This window comes from Andrographis paniculata, unplaced genomic scaffold (assembly GCF_009805555.1).
Source record: "Andrographis paniculata isolate CXL003 unplaced genomic scaffold, ASM980555v1 Contig79END, whole genome shotgun sequence".
NCBI lineage: Eukaryota > Viridiplantae > Streptophyta > Magnoliopsida > Lamiales > Acanthaceae > Andrographis > Andrographis paniculata.
In genome coordinates, this window is record NW_026137616.1 from 375,197 (window position 1) to 392,192 (window position 16,996).

Sequence of the window (16,996 nt, forward strand, 5' to 3'; positions counted from 1 at the left end):
CAATTAATTGATCCAAGAAAACTTTTTATTAATTCCACCCTTGATGAATCGAATTGGCATTGACGTTGACATTGACCTGACCTCAATTGTTTCGTGTGATTCATGAACCCAATTCAAACCTCCTATGCATTGTCTTGCCCATTGCTCCCTTTATAATCCTTGCTGGACTATTATTTAGCTGTAATTCCCATTTTTTCATAATATATATATAAATATATTTCATTTTTAATTTGATGATATGAGAAAAAAGAGTGGGAAAACGTTTCATTTTTAAATAGTATCGTTTTTAAAGAAAAAAATAACTTGTGGTCCCTCTTTATTTCTCACCCTCTAAAATAGTCCACTTTCTTCTGTTTGTTTGATTCTCGCACTGAATAAATATATACCATGTATAATTTGCAATTTCTTGATTCATATCGCTCTCTTTTTTTTTGGGCAATTTTTGATTACTGCTTTAAAAAGTACACAAATTTACATTTTTTTTGTATTATTCCCATTTACATCCTTGGTAGCAAATCATGCAAAAAAAAAAAACGAACACTCCACAAAATTAATTAACAAAAATTAAAACCCATAACCCGAACCCGAGAGTACCCGACCCGGTTGACTCAAGTACAGAGTCAACCAGGACTCAAAGTTGACTTGGATCGTGGAAGCGCACGTTAGTGCTCAGCTCAATCTATCCCACAAAGATGCGCACTTCCTCCGGGCAAACCCGACCCGCTTCGCTTCCAGGTCGTAAACCACCTCAAATCCTTGCTGCTGGTAGTTCCCCAGCAGCCCCGCCGGACCTCCGCCGCTCTCCGCCTCATCGCCGCCGTCCATCACCACCATACACCCCACCTTAAGCTTCCGATCACTGTCCAGAAACTCGTGAAAGTAATTCCTCCGCGGCATCTCCACGCTCGCATTCCCCCCAAAATGAAACACCAATTTCGGAACTTTTGCGGCGAGTTTCTCGTTCTCCTCCTTCCCGTAGTAACACGGCCCTAGACCGGTCCGGTCCTCCACCGCCCTCGCCCGCCGGTAAACGGCGCCGACGCGGCGGTCGAATTCCCCCACCACCGCCTTATAAAACCTCCTCGGCAGCATTGTGAATGTAGTCCCCGAATCCACCACCATCCCGCCGTTCCCCCGGCGGTCGACCCTCTGCAAGCTCGCCGGCGCCGGAATCCGCCGCTTTCCGATCGAAACCCCCTCCAATCCGACGCAATAGAAGTATTTGTGCTTCGGATTGTCCAACATCGGCGTGTACGTGTAGTACACAAATTCCTGAGTCTCCGTTACGTCGTTCTTCATTTCCTTCTCGTACCGCCCAAGAATCAGCGGGCTCGGCCTCCTCGCCTGTAATTTGTCGAAGGAATGAGAAATCAAGCAGTAGGAGAAGTAATTTCCGATGTCCGGCGAGGCGGCGGCGATCTGCGCCGGCAGGGAGAGCGCTCCGCGGCCGAACCCGGCGACCCCAACCGGCTCCGCTAGCGCACTATTAGCACACCCGAAGGTGAATTTCGGGAGCTCAAGCGGCGGCGCCGCCTTGGGAATCGACAGCGTGTCCTGATAAAGCTTTCCGACGAAGCTGCCGTCGCCGTAGGCGTAGTAAAACGGCGGGCAGTGGAAGGATTTACAGTCGCTGATCTCGATGGACTCGAGAGGGCATTTGGCGATGGCGCAGAGGTCGGAGGAAGGGAGGGAGGAGTGGACGGCGGAGCAGGCGGCGGACTTGCAGTGCACCGCCGCGGCGGAGGTGAGGTTGAGCGGCGCGGAGTGAGGGACGGCGGAGGGGGAGTATTTCCCCTCGCAGAGAATGCACTCGAAGGGGCGGCAGGGCAGCCAAACGACGTCGCTTCCGGTGTCCATGTATAGAGAAACCATCTGCGAGCCGAAGGAGAAGGAGATGGTGTAATCGGCGCCGGGGGAAAGCGGCAGCGACACCTGGCGGCGGAAGCGGGCTCGCGAACGCGCCGCCGTGGATTTGAGGAGGCCGTGGGCGGTGGCGTTGTGGAAGGAGAGGGAGTGGGATAATGGGAGGAGCAGAGATGAATGAGCGAGGGAGAAGAAGAGAGACGATAGGCAAAGCAAGGAGAAGAGCGTGGAAGCCATTGGAGAGCAAAAATGAGAGCAAAGGAAGGAATAGGCAGAGGCAGAGAACCCAATATTACTGTTACAAATACTAATAAAGTGAGAGGAGTGGGGTAAGCAACTTTGAAATTACACGTCATCCTACTTGGAATTTCGAACTCGACTTAGAAAATAAATAATGTTATTATTACATGCAAATTATATTAAATTTAAATTTGAATTTAATTGAAAACAATAATTGGTGGTGAGTATAGTGTAGTCAAATTGGGAACCATTTTGCTGACCAATTGACTGACACGTGTGAAATTGAGGACAGCCTGGCAGCTTCTCCTCCACCAACATTTTTTGTCCTTTTTTTTGTTTTTTTTTTTTTTTTCATTTTTCAAAAATCTTACTCCTATTCTATTGAGTTTATTTCATGTGTACTATTATTATTACTACAAATAAAAAAATATTTTTATTTCAATCAGTTTATTATAACTTGCCGTTGTAAATTGTATTTCTTTGGCAAAAAAAAAACTTCCAATTTTTCTTATTTGAATTTTGTATTTTCTTCTCTTCTTACAGAATATTTGATTAAATATTATTTTAATATTAAATTTAAATCAAATCTTCTGAAATTTTTACCATAAAAATGGACTACTAATAATTTGGACTATTATACTTAAATAAAAATGTGTTGAATTGTTACTTTAAAAAATAAATAAAGTAATAAATTGGTATGGATGTATATACCTGTCCCATATATTGACAAATAAAGACACAGCTGGCGTGGCTTTGGACAATAGCGATAAAATTTGGAGTTAGGGACCTAATCTAGTCTACTCAGTCTAGTCATATTTATCTCGTAACCTCAAGTCCTCAACTATCATTTTTAAATTCTACATTATTATATTTTTTATAAATGATAATATATATTATATTAATGTATATATATTTGAATTTTTTTAGTACTAATATTTATAAAAAAAGTGTTTCGTTAAAAATTGCTGAATGAACATACAGATTGTTTATAATATCTTTCATTCCAAACTCTTAACTTTTCAAAAGTAAATTAATTTGGTGTAATATTTGATATATGATTTAACTATAAAAAAAAAAACTATATATTTTTTTTGCGCTAAAATGAAAATAATATATACTTTAATAATATTTAGGAAATTATTTAATCCACCGCCGAGTAAATTATAGAAAAATGAATTTTTTAAAAAAATAACACAATCTTTAAATTGTCGATTCCGATTTCCACCGGTTTCAATTTATTGAAAATGACAAAATACAAAAAATAAATAAATAAAGGTTATGGAATGCATTTCACGAAGGGTGGCGAAAGCCATACCCCATACCATCATTACCGTATTTTGGCATTATTATTTTGACCATTTTATTATTAATATCTTTTTATTTTGGCAATCATTCGAGAATATGACACTTAAAAATTGTTGAAGTTGGCTCTGGGGGGGTCACAGCCAATAAATAAAAAATATAAATAGTACTGAATTTATTTAAATTTATTAGGTAGATAAAGTTTAGTCCTCCCTCCGACCAGATATCATGTCCACGTTGCCGTTTTTATCCGTCCCACATACCATGTCACTTTCCTTTTTCGGGAAAATGATTACACACTTTAATCTCATTTTAAATTTTTTAATTTTAATTAAAGTAATTAGTTATCTTAATCTTAATTTAAAATTATTTATATTATAGGATAATTATTTTCACTAATATATTCTTAATTATCTACTAATTACACCCTTCATAAAATATCGTGTCTACAGTGTAACAGACGGAGGGAAGGGAGTAATAAATAAATAAATCCCAATCCACCCATAAACAAACAAAACATATCTAATCCATTCCATCTAATCATAATTTATTGTTAAAAGGTCATATCAAAAGGCCACCCTAATTAATTATATGTCCCTCTAAATAAAAATAAGTAACAAATAATGTCTATGAACATATGTTATATTTAAAAAATGTGTTATATTATACCAATATTTATCTTGTGATATATATATATTTATATTTGATGAGTTGTCTATCAGACTATCACTATAACATATAATAGTATGTTGTTATAAAAGTTTACTAGCTAAAATGTTAGTATAAAATAAATATTCCATATGACATAAATAAAATATTACTTTTGATATTTTAAATAAAATATATATTTTTCTGAATATATTATTTATTATAGAATTCTTCTGTGAACAACGTTAAAATAAGTTTGAAAATATTAGTAAATAGAATGCATTCCTATAGTTTTTTTTTTTTTTTTTTTCCTTCGAACTTTTTAAAAGTAGTGAAAATTTAAAATAATAATAGCAATAATGTTTTATTATATTCTTTATATTGTGAAAATATACATTATGTATGTATTGTAAAAAAAAAATGGAAAGAAGATCAATACAATTAAACATAAAAGAGTCCCTAATCACTGTACTAAATTAATTGAATTATTTAAATATGTAAGATGTAAATATATGGGCCTCAAAACACACAAATTTTGTAACATTTAAAAATAAAAACAGCTCTTGGGCCCATTAAATAAAAGCCCATTTATAGCAGAATCCGGCCCAAATTTACAGAAAAACTGGACAAAACTATTTAATTCTGTCGTCTTAATAATTAATCCCATACAAGAAAAACACTAGTATAATAAATTAATATTTCAATGCAAATATTCTTGACAAACATATATCCGAAATTATAAAAATACCCATTGACGTAACAATCAAGTGTTACACCAGGTCACGCCTGCCCTTTTATTGCCAAATCCATGCATCAGGGCTACAAATGTAAATTCACAAGGGTGAAAATTGACTTCATCCATGCATTTAACTCAATTTTCATTTTCATCATAATAATTATTTTAATCATTCTTCTTAATTTACGAAAATATATAATGAAACGCCATTCAACATTGATTAAAGTAACAAAGGTGCTCGATCCAACGACGTCGTTTTCAGCTGCCACATTAATTAAAGTTGGCCAAGTATTTTGCTCTTCCTTCAAACCCCAAACACAAACAGCCAACCATTTCTTTTCTTGTTAATTAAAATAGTAATAATATCATTAATTTTTTAACAACGCCACGCCATTACTTTAACCTGAATAATTAAATAAGAAACAATTTTATTATTATTATTATTATTATTTTTAATATATTGCCAATACCCCCAAACCAATTAGTCCCATCCCCAGTTGCGATTTAATTTCCTTCAATATCTCAATATATATATTTTATAGAGGGAGGGAATTACAAGAATGGACCAACAAATCTTGATTTAAAACAAAGGGAATATTTAGTTTCATCAATTATAAGGTATATATATATATATATATATCCTCTTTGTTATTTTCTTTAATATAGTTTTTATTTGATTAAGTTTTGTAAATATAAAGGGTTTTATTTGACTACGTTGTGTGGCCTTTTTTACATATTATTTCAAATTGAAGTCAGCTGTTTAAATTGGAATTTCTATTAATCGTTGACTGTGTTGACCAATTCAAAATTATGAATATATATTACTGCTTCCCACTTAATATTATATGCAGTAGTAGTAGTAGTAGTATTTAAGAAATTAGGAAGAAGCCTAAAAGCGCTTTTTTCTTACAAGTTGGAAAAAGTCGCTCCTTTTCCAGGTGCGGTGAATAACGCGTCTTAGTTATTGAACGCGACTTTGGATTTGGTCCATTTATTTTTATTTTTATTTTTATTTTTTAATAGCACTTAATATTAATATTTTTGAAAATGTAATTAATTTAGTTGTATCTCGGATTGTACTAAACTGGATTAATATTTTGAACGGATTACCTAATTAATTATTTAATACCGTGTTTATATTTTATATTTAAAATCATAGTATTAAATTTTACTTAATCGCATCGCAAGTAATTTAGAAGAGCAGAGAACTAATTAAAGTACGATAATTAAATGAATTAATTGTAACATTTATAATTTCCTTGTCTATTATTTAGATATTTATAAACAACGGGGGACCACGTAACTATATGCACAAAGCTCTGTTTGGAAATTGGTCAAATTTGTTGAAAAATTCACTGTTATTGGCGTATAATATCTCATCCGTCTGTATAAAATTTTCTAATTTAGAAATTATCGGAAAAGCATTTAAATGGTTACCAAACATGGCCTTACGGTCAACCTTCCGTTGGTGACTACTCTGCTTAAAGTGGATCGTACAGCTCAGTTGTACCCCAGAAAAATAATTAAAATTAAAATAAATTAAATTTTCATATATAGATACACGTTATTTATACGTATAGCTACTGTATGTCTGTATAAATATATAGTTGTGTGATGGCCTGCTCCATTGTCCAATTTTCGACTGCAGGAGACTGAGTTCACCTTTCGTCCCAACGCGCTCTAGACATACAAATACATACATAAATTGTGTGTATATAACCGCTGAATTTTGTTTCGGTTATCAGCAGAGAATCAATTGTGGAGTTTTTGAGTTTATTGGCGTGTTTTGTTGTAGGAGGGGGTTACGGGTGTGGTGTGTTGGTGTGTCTGAGGCGCTGAAATAAGGCAGGAGGGAAGAATCAGTTAATATTCAGTGAATGCGAGGATCTGGAGTTGCAATTTGTTTGTTATTTTGAGTTGGATAATCGTGAAGGAGCGGAGGGAGGCGGATTTTGTGGTGTATTTGGAGGAGTGGAGAAAAATTGGGGGAAATGGAGATGGGGAGAGGGAGAGGGGTTAGTTTGGGGTTGATTGGGGCTGTGTTGTTGTTGGCTTTGAGTGCGTGTGAGGGGAAGGAGGGATTGACGGTGAGGAGGAGAAACGCATATGCAACTATGATGTATATGGGAACTCCGAGGGACTACGAGTTCTACGTCGCCACGCGCGTCATGTTCAGATCCCTCGCGAGGCTCCGTGTCGATGCTGATCTTGTTGTCATTGCCTCCATGGATGTGCCTCTTCGTTGGATTCAAGCACTGTAAGTAGATGCATGTATGTGTGAGTTGCTTGTTTTGGTGATTATAGTTTTTGAAGGAACATTGAAATGATGTTATTGAGGTTGAGCGATGTTCAGTAAACGCCATAGATGAAATTACTTAGACACCTTAGTTACCAATAGATGTCATAATCAAGGTGTGCCTGTGTGAACGTGAATATATGCAGTATTAACTTTACCGAATAAACACTGTAACTTTAATCGCGTGAGTGGTTTAGGCATCTAGTTCAAAGTTTCTTGGTTTCATCTTAAAATCAATTTTGTTTTTCACTGTTGATATTAATGATGGGCGGAAAGGCCAAATTGCCATTTGGAATGATGATATGTTCCAAAAGGAGTGAGGTTTTGGGGTCTTTTTCATATGTGAAAAATGGTATAGAGGTGAAGATGGAAATTCGATTAATTTGGTCCACAGGTGGACTTGTGGAGAAGAATTTAGTTATAAAAACATAGCATAGTACAGAGCTCTTCCCAATTGACATAAACTATATATTCTTCAGCCGTCGCTTTCTGGTTTCCACCGGCCATTGCTGTGGGTTATTAATAATTCTCTGCCATACTAATATTTTTTTAATTGGTGCTTTGTAATATATACTCATAAATATATATATATATATATATATATAGTGATGTTTAAGTGAGGATCTGCGGAGTTGAAACACATGTACCGATGACTAGTGTATGGAAGGTTTATTATTTAAGTATTTTACTAAGTCCTGTTCATAGATTATATATTATGGAATTAGATTCATTCAAATTTCACTATGACTTTTGTTAGGATGTAAAATAGCTTAAATTATCAAATCTCCTTACCAACCTGACCTTGAGATGATAGGTGGTAAAGTAGTGGGAAGCTTTGGTTGGATCCACACTCTGTTCTCGGATTTTTTAGATATTTGGAAACTTGTAGGAAAGTCGCCAACTCTCTCCCCCAATGGCTTGCACCAGTCAAAAAAGTGTCTGGTCTTATCCTATTTTTAGTGCATTCTTGGTCATTTCACAATACTTAAGAAGTGGGGGGAATCTTCAAAATTTGATTTAATGTATTATACTACTATATATAATAGGAAATTTGAAAACAGATCTCTTCCAAGGAAAAGAAAAACCATCGGCCCCAAGAACCCATTACTTCAAATGTTACTAGGAATTGTCCTTTTGCTGCAAGGAATATTCTTATTGGCTAACAAGCATAATATATATATGTTTATGAATGAAATATCTTTTTGCAATATTCGTCAACAGTGGCCAAGAAACAAGTGGTATTTCTACGTATCATTTTCACTGCCCGCTCCCTTGGTCTCCAGTATAATTATGGGGTATTAGTCTTAAATTTTGATCAAGAACTAAGGTTTGATATATGTGTAAAAAATGGTCACTAGAAAAGGGACCTGAATTGATGACATAGTGTGCTATTTACTAATTTATGTTGAGTGGAGATGGCGGCACTCCCAGTTCACAGGTCATTATTAAAAAACTTATCCAAGATGCTCTGTTTGTCCTAATCTATAATATGGTTTGTAAGTATCTGCTTGCAGTGTGATGCTGTCACTTGCCAGCTTATGCTTATGAAATATCAGTGTTCATCTAGAATATACAAGTGCTAACTGCTTACTTAAGGAGATGTCATCACATTGTTTGTCTGTGGCTGTTCATATATTTTATGTTATCCCTTTGCTAAACTTCTACAATTACAATGTGCAGGGTCGTTATCTTATGACTTATTTAATTAAGTGACAGGAATTGATAAACTTGAAAACTGTCTTTGCATAAGAAGCTTTACTTTCTACTGGTTCTTCTTTAAGCTAGGTCATACTCAATAAAGAAATTTACACATGGCAGCTGACAGTAAAATTTTGTCAACTTAGAGTTGCATATATTGTCGTTGAAAAGTACATCTTTAATCTAATTACAGCCTTCTAAGACTAGAAAGTATTCATCTGTTGCAATTTTACATTTTCTCCAGGGAGGAAGAAGATGGGGCGAAAATCATGAGAGTCGAAAATTTGAAAAATCCATATGTGACTGACCCCAATTCTCCTTGGAGGTTTAAGCTGACACTAAACAAACTATATTCATGGAAGCTTGTGGAATACGATCGAGTGGTCATGCTTGATGCTGACAACCTATTCCTTGAGAATACGGATGAGCTCTTCCAATGCGGGCAGTTTTGTGCAGTGTTCATCAACCCCTGCATCTTTCACACTGGTCTCTTTGTATTGCAGGTACCAACTTAATCTCACCTCTACATTTTCTACGAAAAGATTCTTAAATACTTTCCCTCTTGGTTGCAGTACTAACCTTTGTTTCTTACACAATTTGCAGCCATCAATGGAAGTTTTCAATGATATGATGCACGACTTGGAGATAGGAAGAAGTAACCCTGATGGAGCAGACCAAGGATTTATTGGAAACTATTACCCAGATTTATTGGATAAGCCGATGTTTCACCCTCCTTCGAATGGTACAAAACTTGACGGACAATACAGGCTTCCTCTAGGTTATCAAATGGATGCTTCTTATTATTGTAAGCTTTCGAACACATCTTAGTCAAAGCTGCATTGTGTGATCATACACATTTCCCAGCACCTTACGGATACAAATTTCTTGATGTAGATCTCAAGCTTCGGTGGAATGTACCCTGTGGCCCCAACAGTGTCATCACTTTTCCGAGTGCCCCATGGATGAAACCATGGTACTGGTGGTCGTGGCCCGTCCTCCCTTTGGGCATCGAATGGCATAAGCATCGGCTGCAAACTCTAGGGTACGAGATGTTCTTTTGCCTTTCGAACTATTGAAGTTGGAATTCATTACTTACAGTTGTTAGCATCCTTTTGGTTAACATTTTTATAAATTGATTTCGATATCTTGCGCCAATTTCCATCAGGTATGCAGCAGAAATGCCTATTGCATGGATCCAAGCGATTTTCTACGTGGCTATCATTGCCGTCTCCCGTCTAGCACGTCCCAACCTAACCAAGCTGTGCTACCGCAGAGAAGGAAAGAGCACGTTCCTCGTACAAACTGGATTCAAATTGATCGCGATATGGTCCATCCTTGCTGCCTACATAGTCCCCTTCTTCCTCGTCCCTCGCACCATCCATCCTGTCGTGGGGTGGGGTCTATACCTGTTGGGATCGTTCTCACTCTCGAGCATTGCTATAAATGCATTCCTATTGCCGATGCTGCCGGTCCTGACCCTGTGGTTCGGAATCCTGGGGACCCTTCTGGTAATGGGCTATCCGTGGTATCACGACGGCATCATCAGGGCGTTGTCGGTGTTTGCGTACGCCTTCTGCTGCTCACCGCTGCTGTTTATATCGTTTGGCAAGATAATGTCGGCGCTGCAGGTGTCGGTGGACCGGGAAGTGTTCTTGCCGAGATTAGGGGAGAGTGCAACGCTGCCGGAATTCAATAAGCTGTATTGAGGATGATGATGGTGAAGTGTGTGTGTGTGTGTGTGTGTCCTCCAGAATTTGAATTTGAATTTGTATTTGTATTTGTATTTATGGAGGGAGGGGGCATACCATTGATTCTTGGTTTTTCTCTGTAAAAATTCTTTCCTAGTTCAACAAGGAAGCAACAAATTCATGGCTGTTGCTGTTGCTTCTATTCCCTTTTAGCATCATTTTTTTTTTTTTTTTGTCATTCAATGAGTGTACTCTGGGCAAATTTCAGCTAAATTTAATACGTGCAAAGTAAGTTCGATAAGACAAGTTATATTAGACGAATCATGTGTGACAGATGGACTTGAAGATGTCGAATTCAAACGCACGATCTCACGATGTCTCAAACGAAAATAATTAATTATACTTCATCTCTATTTCACATTTTATCCCATCATATCACTCAAATAAAAAAAAATATATATTTCTCTCTCTATCACATTAGGTATTGCATCTCATTTGGGACGGAAGAAGGACTATATATACTACAAAGTATAAGGGCAAGGGCTTGGACATAATAATAATAATAATAATAATAATAATAGATGGTGGTACGGTACATTAGGCTTTCGGCACACCCTATTGACTTGTACTTACTTCTATTCAATACATATATATATATATATATATATAATAAAAACAAATTTCCCAATAATAAAAGACCAGCAACGGATTGAATTAAATTCTGACAGATGATGGGCATGGCCATCAGACATACTCAGTCTCGTGACTTCTGAAGAGTTGCCATTTTCTGTTGTGTCTGCTTCCTCCAAGTCTCTCACATCCCCACACTTGAACGTTCAGAATATTTTTATTATTTTTTATTTTTTATTTTGTCATTAATAATAACGTGTATGTATATATGTATGTATGTTTCCCCATTGGCCATTGGCCATTGCATTTATAGTTTATACACACAGCGTGCTGGTGGCCGGTTACACATCCTGCTACAAACATAAAAAAATAAAAAAAAACCATACCTCGACCATAACCTTGAAGATATAAATTAATTAAGTAATTGTATTAATTAGGGGTAGCAATGGATGATCATATCATGTCAGGAGAATCTGAGTTATGTATGTGAGTAATACAATACTATTATTGTAATTTTGTAGAAATAAATAACAGTAGTATTATTCTCAATCTGATGAGACTGAGACTGAATATCATGAAAATGCAGACAACATTAACTATTCCGAACAGTGCGAATTGAATTTATTTTAATTTATACGTGCAATTTCATCTCATGTCATGTGACCCAACAGATCGATACCGATTGATCGAGCTATCAAAAATATGACCGTTGCAGACTCCAATTAATCACAAACAAATATATATATATATATTCTTTGTCTCTCCAATTCACTCCGTCGTCGTCGTCGTCACTTAGAAGATCCCACCAACTAATCTGCAAATTCATACAGACATACATACTTGCTTCATTTCAATTCCTCTTTCTTAATTATTATTATTATTATTATTATTATTATTGTTACGTTGTTGTTTTCGGTTATTTTATTGAGAACGTTTTTAATTAGCTAATTAATTAATTCGATGGCTGGTTTTCTCAGTTACAGTTACAGTTACAGCAATGGAAGATCATCATCATCATCATCATCATCATCATCATCAGCCATAATTAGCCTAATTGTTGTGCTGCTATTGTTGTTGTCATTTGCAGGTGGAGGTGCTGCTATTGCTGGTAATGATAATTCCAGCAACAGTAGCAAGAAGCATGAGCATCGCCGGAAATGGGTGGGGCCGTCGGGGCACCGCCTCATCAGGGTGGCTGCAAACGGCTCCGGTGACTTCGCGTCGGTTCAGGCGGCCGTGGATTCCGTGCCGGAAAATAATACCAAGAATGTTCTCATTCACATCACTGCCGGCTTTTACATGTACGTATAATTATTAATTATTAAATGGAAAATTAATTAATTAACTAATTAATTATTACTTTTGGGGGCAGAGAGAAGGTGGTGGTTCCGGCGACGAAGCCGTACGTGACATTTCAAGGGGAGGGGAGGGAGACGACGGTGATAGAGTGGCACGACAGGGCCGCCGACAAGGGAGAAGACGGCCAGCAGCTCCGGACATACCACACCGCCTCCGTCACCGTCTTCGCGCCATATTTCTCTGCCAGGAACATCTCCTTCAAGAACACAGCGCCGGCGCCGATGCCGGGGATGCAGGGCTGGCAGGCGGTGGCGTTCCGGATATCCGGTGACAAGGCCTTCTTCTCCGGCTGCGGCTTCTACGGGGCGCAGGACACCCTCTGCGACGACGCCGGCCGCCATTACTTCAAGGACTGCTACATCGAGGGCTCCATCGATTTCATTTTTGGCAATGGCAGGTCCATGTACAAAGTACGTACCCCCACTTACAATTACCATTATTATTATTATTAATTCAACTTAATCTTCTTCTTCAACCTTTTTTTTTTTTTTTTTTTTCTAGTAAAAAATAATAAATAAATAAATAATCTTATATGGTTACAAATTTCAAAATTTAAAATGAAGACAAGGAGATACATGACATGTGTAGATTGAATTTGACAGACAGACAATCCTATCGAAGCCAAGACAAAATCACATTTTTTTGGTCCCCAATTCCAATATGGTTGAATAAAAGCTGTCTCTCTCTTTTTCCTATTACCTTCTTCCCTACAAGAGTAGGTGTATAGTAAAGTCGTCAAAAAGGTTATTTATTTATGCCCTTTACAATGTACAGGATTGCGAGCTACACTCAATAGCCACGAGATTCGGGTCGATAGCGGCCCAAGATAGAAACTCGCCAGATGAAAAGACCGGCTTCGCATTTCTGGGCTGCAGAGTTACAGGAACAGGCCCACTTTATGTGGGCCGAGCTATGGGCCAGTATTCCAGGATTGTCTTCTCCTACACCTACTTCGACGACGTCGTTGCCCATGGAGGATGGGACGATTGGGACCACGTCAGCAACAAGAACAAGTCTGTTCTGTTCTGCACTCCCAGTTTATACTTTTATTATTTTAAACAACACTAACCTAAATATAAATGCATTCTTCATTGCTTCCTGCAGGACAGTATTTTTTGGAGTGTATAAATGCTATGGGCCTGGAGCAGCAAAAGTCCGTGGGGTATCATGGGCCCGGGAGCTCGACTACGATACGGCCCATCCGTTTCTCGCCAAGAGTTTTGTCAACGGAAGGCATTGGATTGCTCCTGCAGATGCTTAACCATTTTATTCTATATACTTACTACACACATACATACGTCCATTCATTTATTTATTCAATTTCAGATCATTGTATTTGTATGTAGCACTTATTTATTATTTGAATACAATCAATAATAATAAAAAGCTTTGAATCTGTTATATATCTTATTAGATGTTTCAAATGAAATCAGGCACATCCCGTCCCATCCCATCCCTCCACTCCAAATCAAACAGTATATATGTTAAGGAGACGAGTACAAAAGTAAGTTCTCTAACTCTTCTTAAGAAAGGAAAATGCATAATGCAGCAGCAGCATACCTTTATTATTTGTGCCTGTTCTTCACATGATACAGCAATTCTGTTGCGACTTCAACATCTCTGGAGACCTGAAGGAGAGCATTCGCATTCTCAATAAATATGACTTTTTTGCACATCTTAGAGGTCTCAAGAAATCTTTCTTATATGTGACAACAAGCTCCAATAGAATTAATTTACATAATGTGGTTTAAACAGGAATAAAGGAAAGGTGGAGGTAGTTTAGTAATTAATACTCACAACTGTCCAAGACTGGATAGATCGAGATCTGGAGAAAGCTCTTGCACGATATCATTAGGTGGTTGGCCACACTCTTGCATCTTCTGCATGAGCTCCACAATTTTATTGAAGTTATCTGGCTCAGTTTCGTAGAGTCGGTTTAGGTCTTGAATAAGCTCGTACTGGTGTGAATAGCGTGCATATTCTTCCTCTGTTAGCTTTGCCTTATTCTCGTTCAACCATGTTGGGTAGCGCTCACCGATCTCTTTCATAGGGTCGTGCAAGACTTCCTTGGATAGGAGATCCCGCATCATGGTTTCCACAATTGACTCCATGTCCTGTAAATCAGAGCCTGAGTCATTTCTCGTTTTAAGATATAGAAGCTCTTGGCTTCTCACTGCACCTTGCAGTGGAAAGGAAGAGCATATAATGCAATGAGCATGAACATAACCACAAGCTAGAATAAACACACAAGCAAATCAGTTGTTTAGAAAGCTAAAGGAAGCAAGAATTTGGACTATCACCTTAGACTTAACTGAACAGAATCATACTATACCTATAAGAGTTATGTTAGCCATTTCCTAGAAATCTTACTGATTACTCTTCCCAACCCAACCAGAAATTTAAAAGTGTGATTTCACATTCAAGATATTTCATTTATATTATCTACCTACTCAACAATAGTCCACTGACTTAATTGGCTCAGAAAATTCATTTGAAGTTCATGATGGAAAATATTAACCTAAGTGTTTTAAAATATGTACCCTCCTAGATACATGACTAATGGCACAACCAATATGAACAAGGAACCCAAAAGATCTTAGACGGTCAAACCACTAAATATTAATACAAAGATGTCAATCAATGACAAAATGTTCCCTTAAGCAATGAATGCCATTTTCCTTTATCACATGTGATATATTTTTCCAAAATCTTCTAGGATACATGCCTTCATTAGTTTCATCAGAACAAATAATGAGAGAGAAGTTCCTTAGGTTTTCTAGTATTTTTAATTGCTTCTTCAGATAATTGTTGAACCTCCCTCCCTTCTGCAGTATAAAGCTAAATTGCTAACTAGTAGTTATAAGGAAGGTAAATTAAAGTTGAAGATCTAACAGGCTAACAAATTACAATCCTGTAAGCCAGAGCAACGCATTTAGCAAGGGAGAAGAAAGGGTCCAAAGGGACATAACATATCCAAGCTATGTTACACAAATTACACATGAATTCACAAATTTTTGCACACATTGTCAGCTTGGAAAAATAGCATTTTCTTCACACAGTATTACCCCAAACCAAGCTAGAAGATCACCACATGACAAGAGGAATGCGTTGGGCTTAGTTCTTATTAAAATCAGGTATAAGAATTCATTAGTAAGTAATGCCTGCACACATTACGAGTTACACCCTTAAAGAGGTTTCATAATATATGTAAGAAACTTCTACAGAGAAATAATCATTCAAAACCCCTAAGAAACTGCAAAAATAGCAGAAATGATTTAAATACCAATATTATACTCAAATTTACCATTTACCTTGATATTGCAAATGGAAAAGGAAAAACTGAATAATAGTACTTAGTGCCTTCAGTCAAACACAAACCTGAGAGCCAGCAAGTTCTTCAAACTGCTTAACCCAATCCTCTATCATAGCATCTCCAGCTAAGTTCTCTCCATCCATTGACTGTCTCTGCCCTGCCACAGATTCTAAACCTTTGACAGCCTCCCTGGTTTGCTCCCTCAGCTTATCAAGCGCTTCAGATATATGCGCATCTTGCTTGGGTACCTTTTGTTTACCCTTCTTCTTGACCTTCAGATCAGGCAAGCCCATCCCCAACCCTTGAACACTTCCGCTAGTCAATCCAGAATTCTGTTCCTTGCCATTCCCATCGTTACCACGGCTGCCATTCAAACTTCAACAATTTAATACAAAACACCAAAAGAAATCCATCCTAGATAAATAAAAAAGTGAGGTAATTAAAAAAAAGGGCAAAGTTTGATCCATCATACTTTACACCTTTACTCGAATGTGAAACATACCCAATTGCAACCTCCTACACCCAAAACACACGCACGCAACTAAAATAGGATAAGAATATACACCTTTGAGCAGAAGAGGCGATATTGAGATTCTGAAAATCATCCAACGCGCCTGAAAATTTGTCTCAAAACTGTCAAATCATTCTCGCAACCTTCATATCCCTCAACACCAGTTCTCCAGATAGAATTAATAAATAAATCAACAATAATTCAATTACTGTCAAGGAGTTGGTCCAAATCATCGGAGCGGTCAGCCGCCATGGCAGTAGTTTTCCAAACCCTCGTACCCGCTTCCCGTGCTTCCCGTCCAATTGCTTCAATGGTTCAAGTATCGGCTCGTCTATGCTTCAACGCCCACACACAGGTTTATTTATATATATACACAAACGCTCACACATGACACGAAGCCCCAAGATGAAATATCTTCTGTGTTTGTAACGATATTTTTTATTTATTTGTACACTTTATTAATATATATATATATATATATAATTATAGATATTTTGCTTCGAAGAGCCCTTATTGATTTTTAAATTGATCATTTCATTTGGCTTAAGTACATTAATAATTGCAACGATCCCGATTATTTTTAATGTGTTCTTTTATTATTTTAAAATTAAATTATACTATTATTCATTTTATACAAAATAAGATATGAAATATTATTTTTTTGAAAAAAAACATTCAAATCAATATCAATTTTAAACTATAACTAAATTAA

General features: G+C 37.0%; 4 protein-coding genes across 5 annotated transcripts; 2 read left to right on the forward strand and 2 right to left on the reverse strand.

The window, feature by feature from the left end:
• Positions 1 to 414: 414 nt before the first annotated feature.
• Positions 415 to 2,206, reverse strand: LOC127240728 (probable aspartyl protease At4g16563). The gene has a single exon (XM_051259549.1). The coding sequence runs from the start codon at positions 2,098 to 2,100 to the stop codon at positions 670 to 672; it is 1,431 nt and encodes a 476-aa protein (XP_051115506.1). The 5' UTR covers positions 2,101 to 2,206; the 3' UTR covers positions 415 to 669.
• Positions 2,207 to 6,399: 4,193 nt separating this feature from the next.
• On the forward strand, positions 6,400 to 10,786 carry LOC127240656 (putative glucuronosyltransferase PGSIP8). The gene is made up of 5 exons (XM_051259455.1): positions 6,400 to 7,046; positions 9,028 to 9,286; positions 9,387 to 9,588; positions 9,678 to 9,825; positions 9,949 to 10,786. Exons 1-5 carry the CDS (start codon positions 6,781 to 6,783, stop codon positions 10,487 to 10,489), a joined length of 1,416 nt encoding a protein of 471 aa, XP_051115412.1. The 5' UTR covers positions 6,400 to 6,780; the 3' UTR covers positions 10,490 to 10,786.
• Positions 10,787 to 11,861: 1,075 nt separating this feature from the next.
• On the forward strand, positions 11,862 to 13,856 carry LOC127240535 (probable pectinesterase 68). Its single transcript, XM_051259258.1, has 4 exons — positions 11,862 to 12,402; positions 12,474 to 12,870; positions 13,235 to 13,473; positions 13,565 to 13,856. Exons 1-4 carry the CDS (start codon positions 12,062 to 12,064, stop codon positions 13,719 to 13,721), a joined length of 1,134 nt encoding a protein of 377 aa, XP_051115215.1. The 5' UTR covers positions 11,862 to 12,061; the 3' UTR covers positions 13,722 to 13,856.
• On the reverse strand, positions 13,125 to 16,664 carry LOC127240537 (peroxisome biogenesis protein 19-1-like). Of its 2 annotated transcripts, XM_051259260.1 has the most exons (6): positions 16,494 to 16,664; positions 16,339 to 16,387; positions 15,839 to 16,136; positions 14,258 to 14,574; positions 14,021 to 14,088; positions 13,125 to 13,707 (listed from the first exon to the last, which is right to left on the reverse strand). In XM_051259260.1, exons 1-5 carry the CDS (start codon positions 16,534 to 16,536, stop codon positions 14,043 to 14,045), a joined length of 753 nt encoding a protein of 250 aa, XP_051115217.1. In that variant the 5' UTR covers positions 16,537 to 16,664; the 3' UTR covers positions 13,125 to 13,707; positions 14,021 to 14,042. The 2 variants fall into 2 exon arrangements, with proteins under 2 accessions (XP_051115217.1, XP_051115216.1); XM_051259259.1 differs by having other exon boundaries at positions 13,125 to 14,088; positions 16,494 to 16,662.
• Positions 16,665 to 16,996: the final 332 nt, after the last annotated feature.

Coding starts and splice junctions, on each gene's coding strand:
- LOC127240728 (XM_051259549.1), bottom strand. CDS start 2,100: ATGGCTTCCACGCTCTTCTCCTTGCTTTGCCTATCGTCTCTCTTCTTC.
- LOC127240656 (XM_051259455.1), top strand. CDS start 6,781: ATGGAGATGGGGAGAGGGAGAGGGGTTAGTTTGGGGTTGATTGGGGCT. Junction 9,287..9,386: donor CTGGTCTCTTTGTATTGCAG/GTACCAACTTAA, acceptor CACAATTTGCAG/CCATCAATGGAAGTTTTCAA. Junction 9,826..9,948: donor CATCGGCTGCAAACTCTAGG/GTACGAGATGTT, acceptor AATTTCCATCAG/GTATGCAGCAGAAATGCCTA.
- LOC127240535 (XM_051259258.1), top strand. CDS start 12,062: ATGGCTGGTTTTCTCAGTTACAGTTACAGTTACAGCAATGGAAGATCA. Junction 12,403..12,473: donor ATCACTGCCGGCTTTTACAT/GTACGTATAATT, acceptor TTTTGGGGGCAG/AGAGAAGGTGGTGGTTCCGG. Junction 13,474..13,564: donor CACGTCAGCAACAAGAACAA/GTCTGTTCTGTT, acceptor TGCTTCCTGCAG/GACAGTATTTTTTGGAGTGT.
- LOC127240537 (XM_051259260.1), bottom strand. CDS start 16,536: ATGGCGGCTGACCGCTCCGATGATTTGGACCAACTCCTTGACA. Junction 14,575..15,838: donor AAGAACTTGCTGGCTCTCAG/GTTTGTGTTTGA, acceptor TCTGATTTACAG/GACATGGAGTCAATTGTGGA. Junction 14,089..14,257: donor CTATCCAGTCTTGGACAGTT/GTGAGTATTAAT, acceptor GCTCTCCTTCAG/GTCTCCAGAGATGTTGAAGT.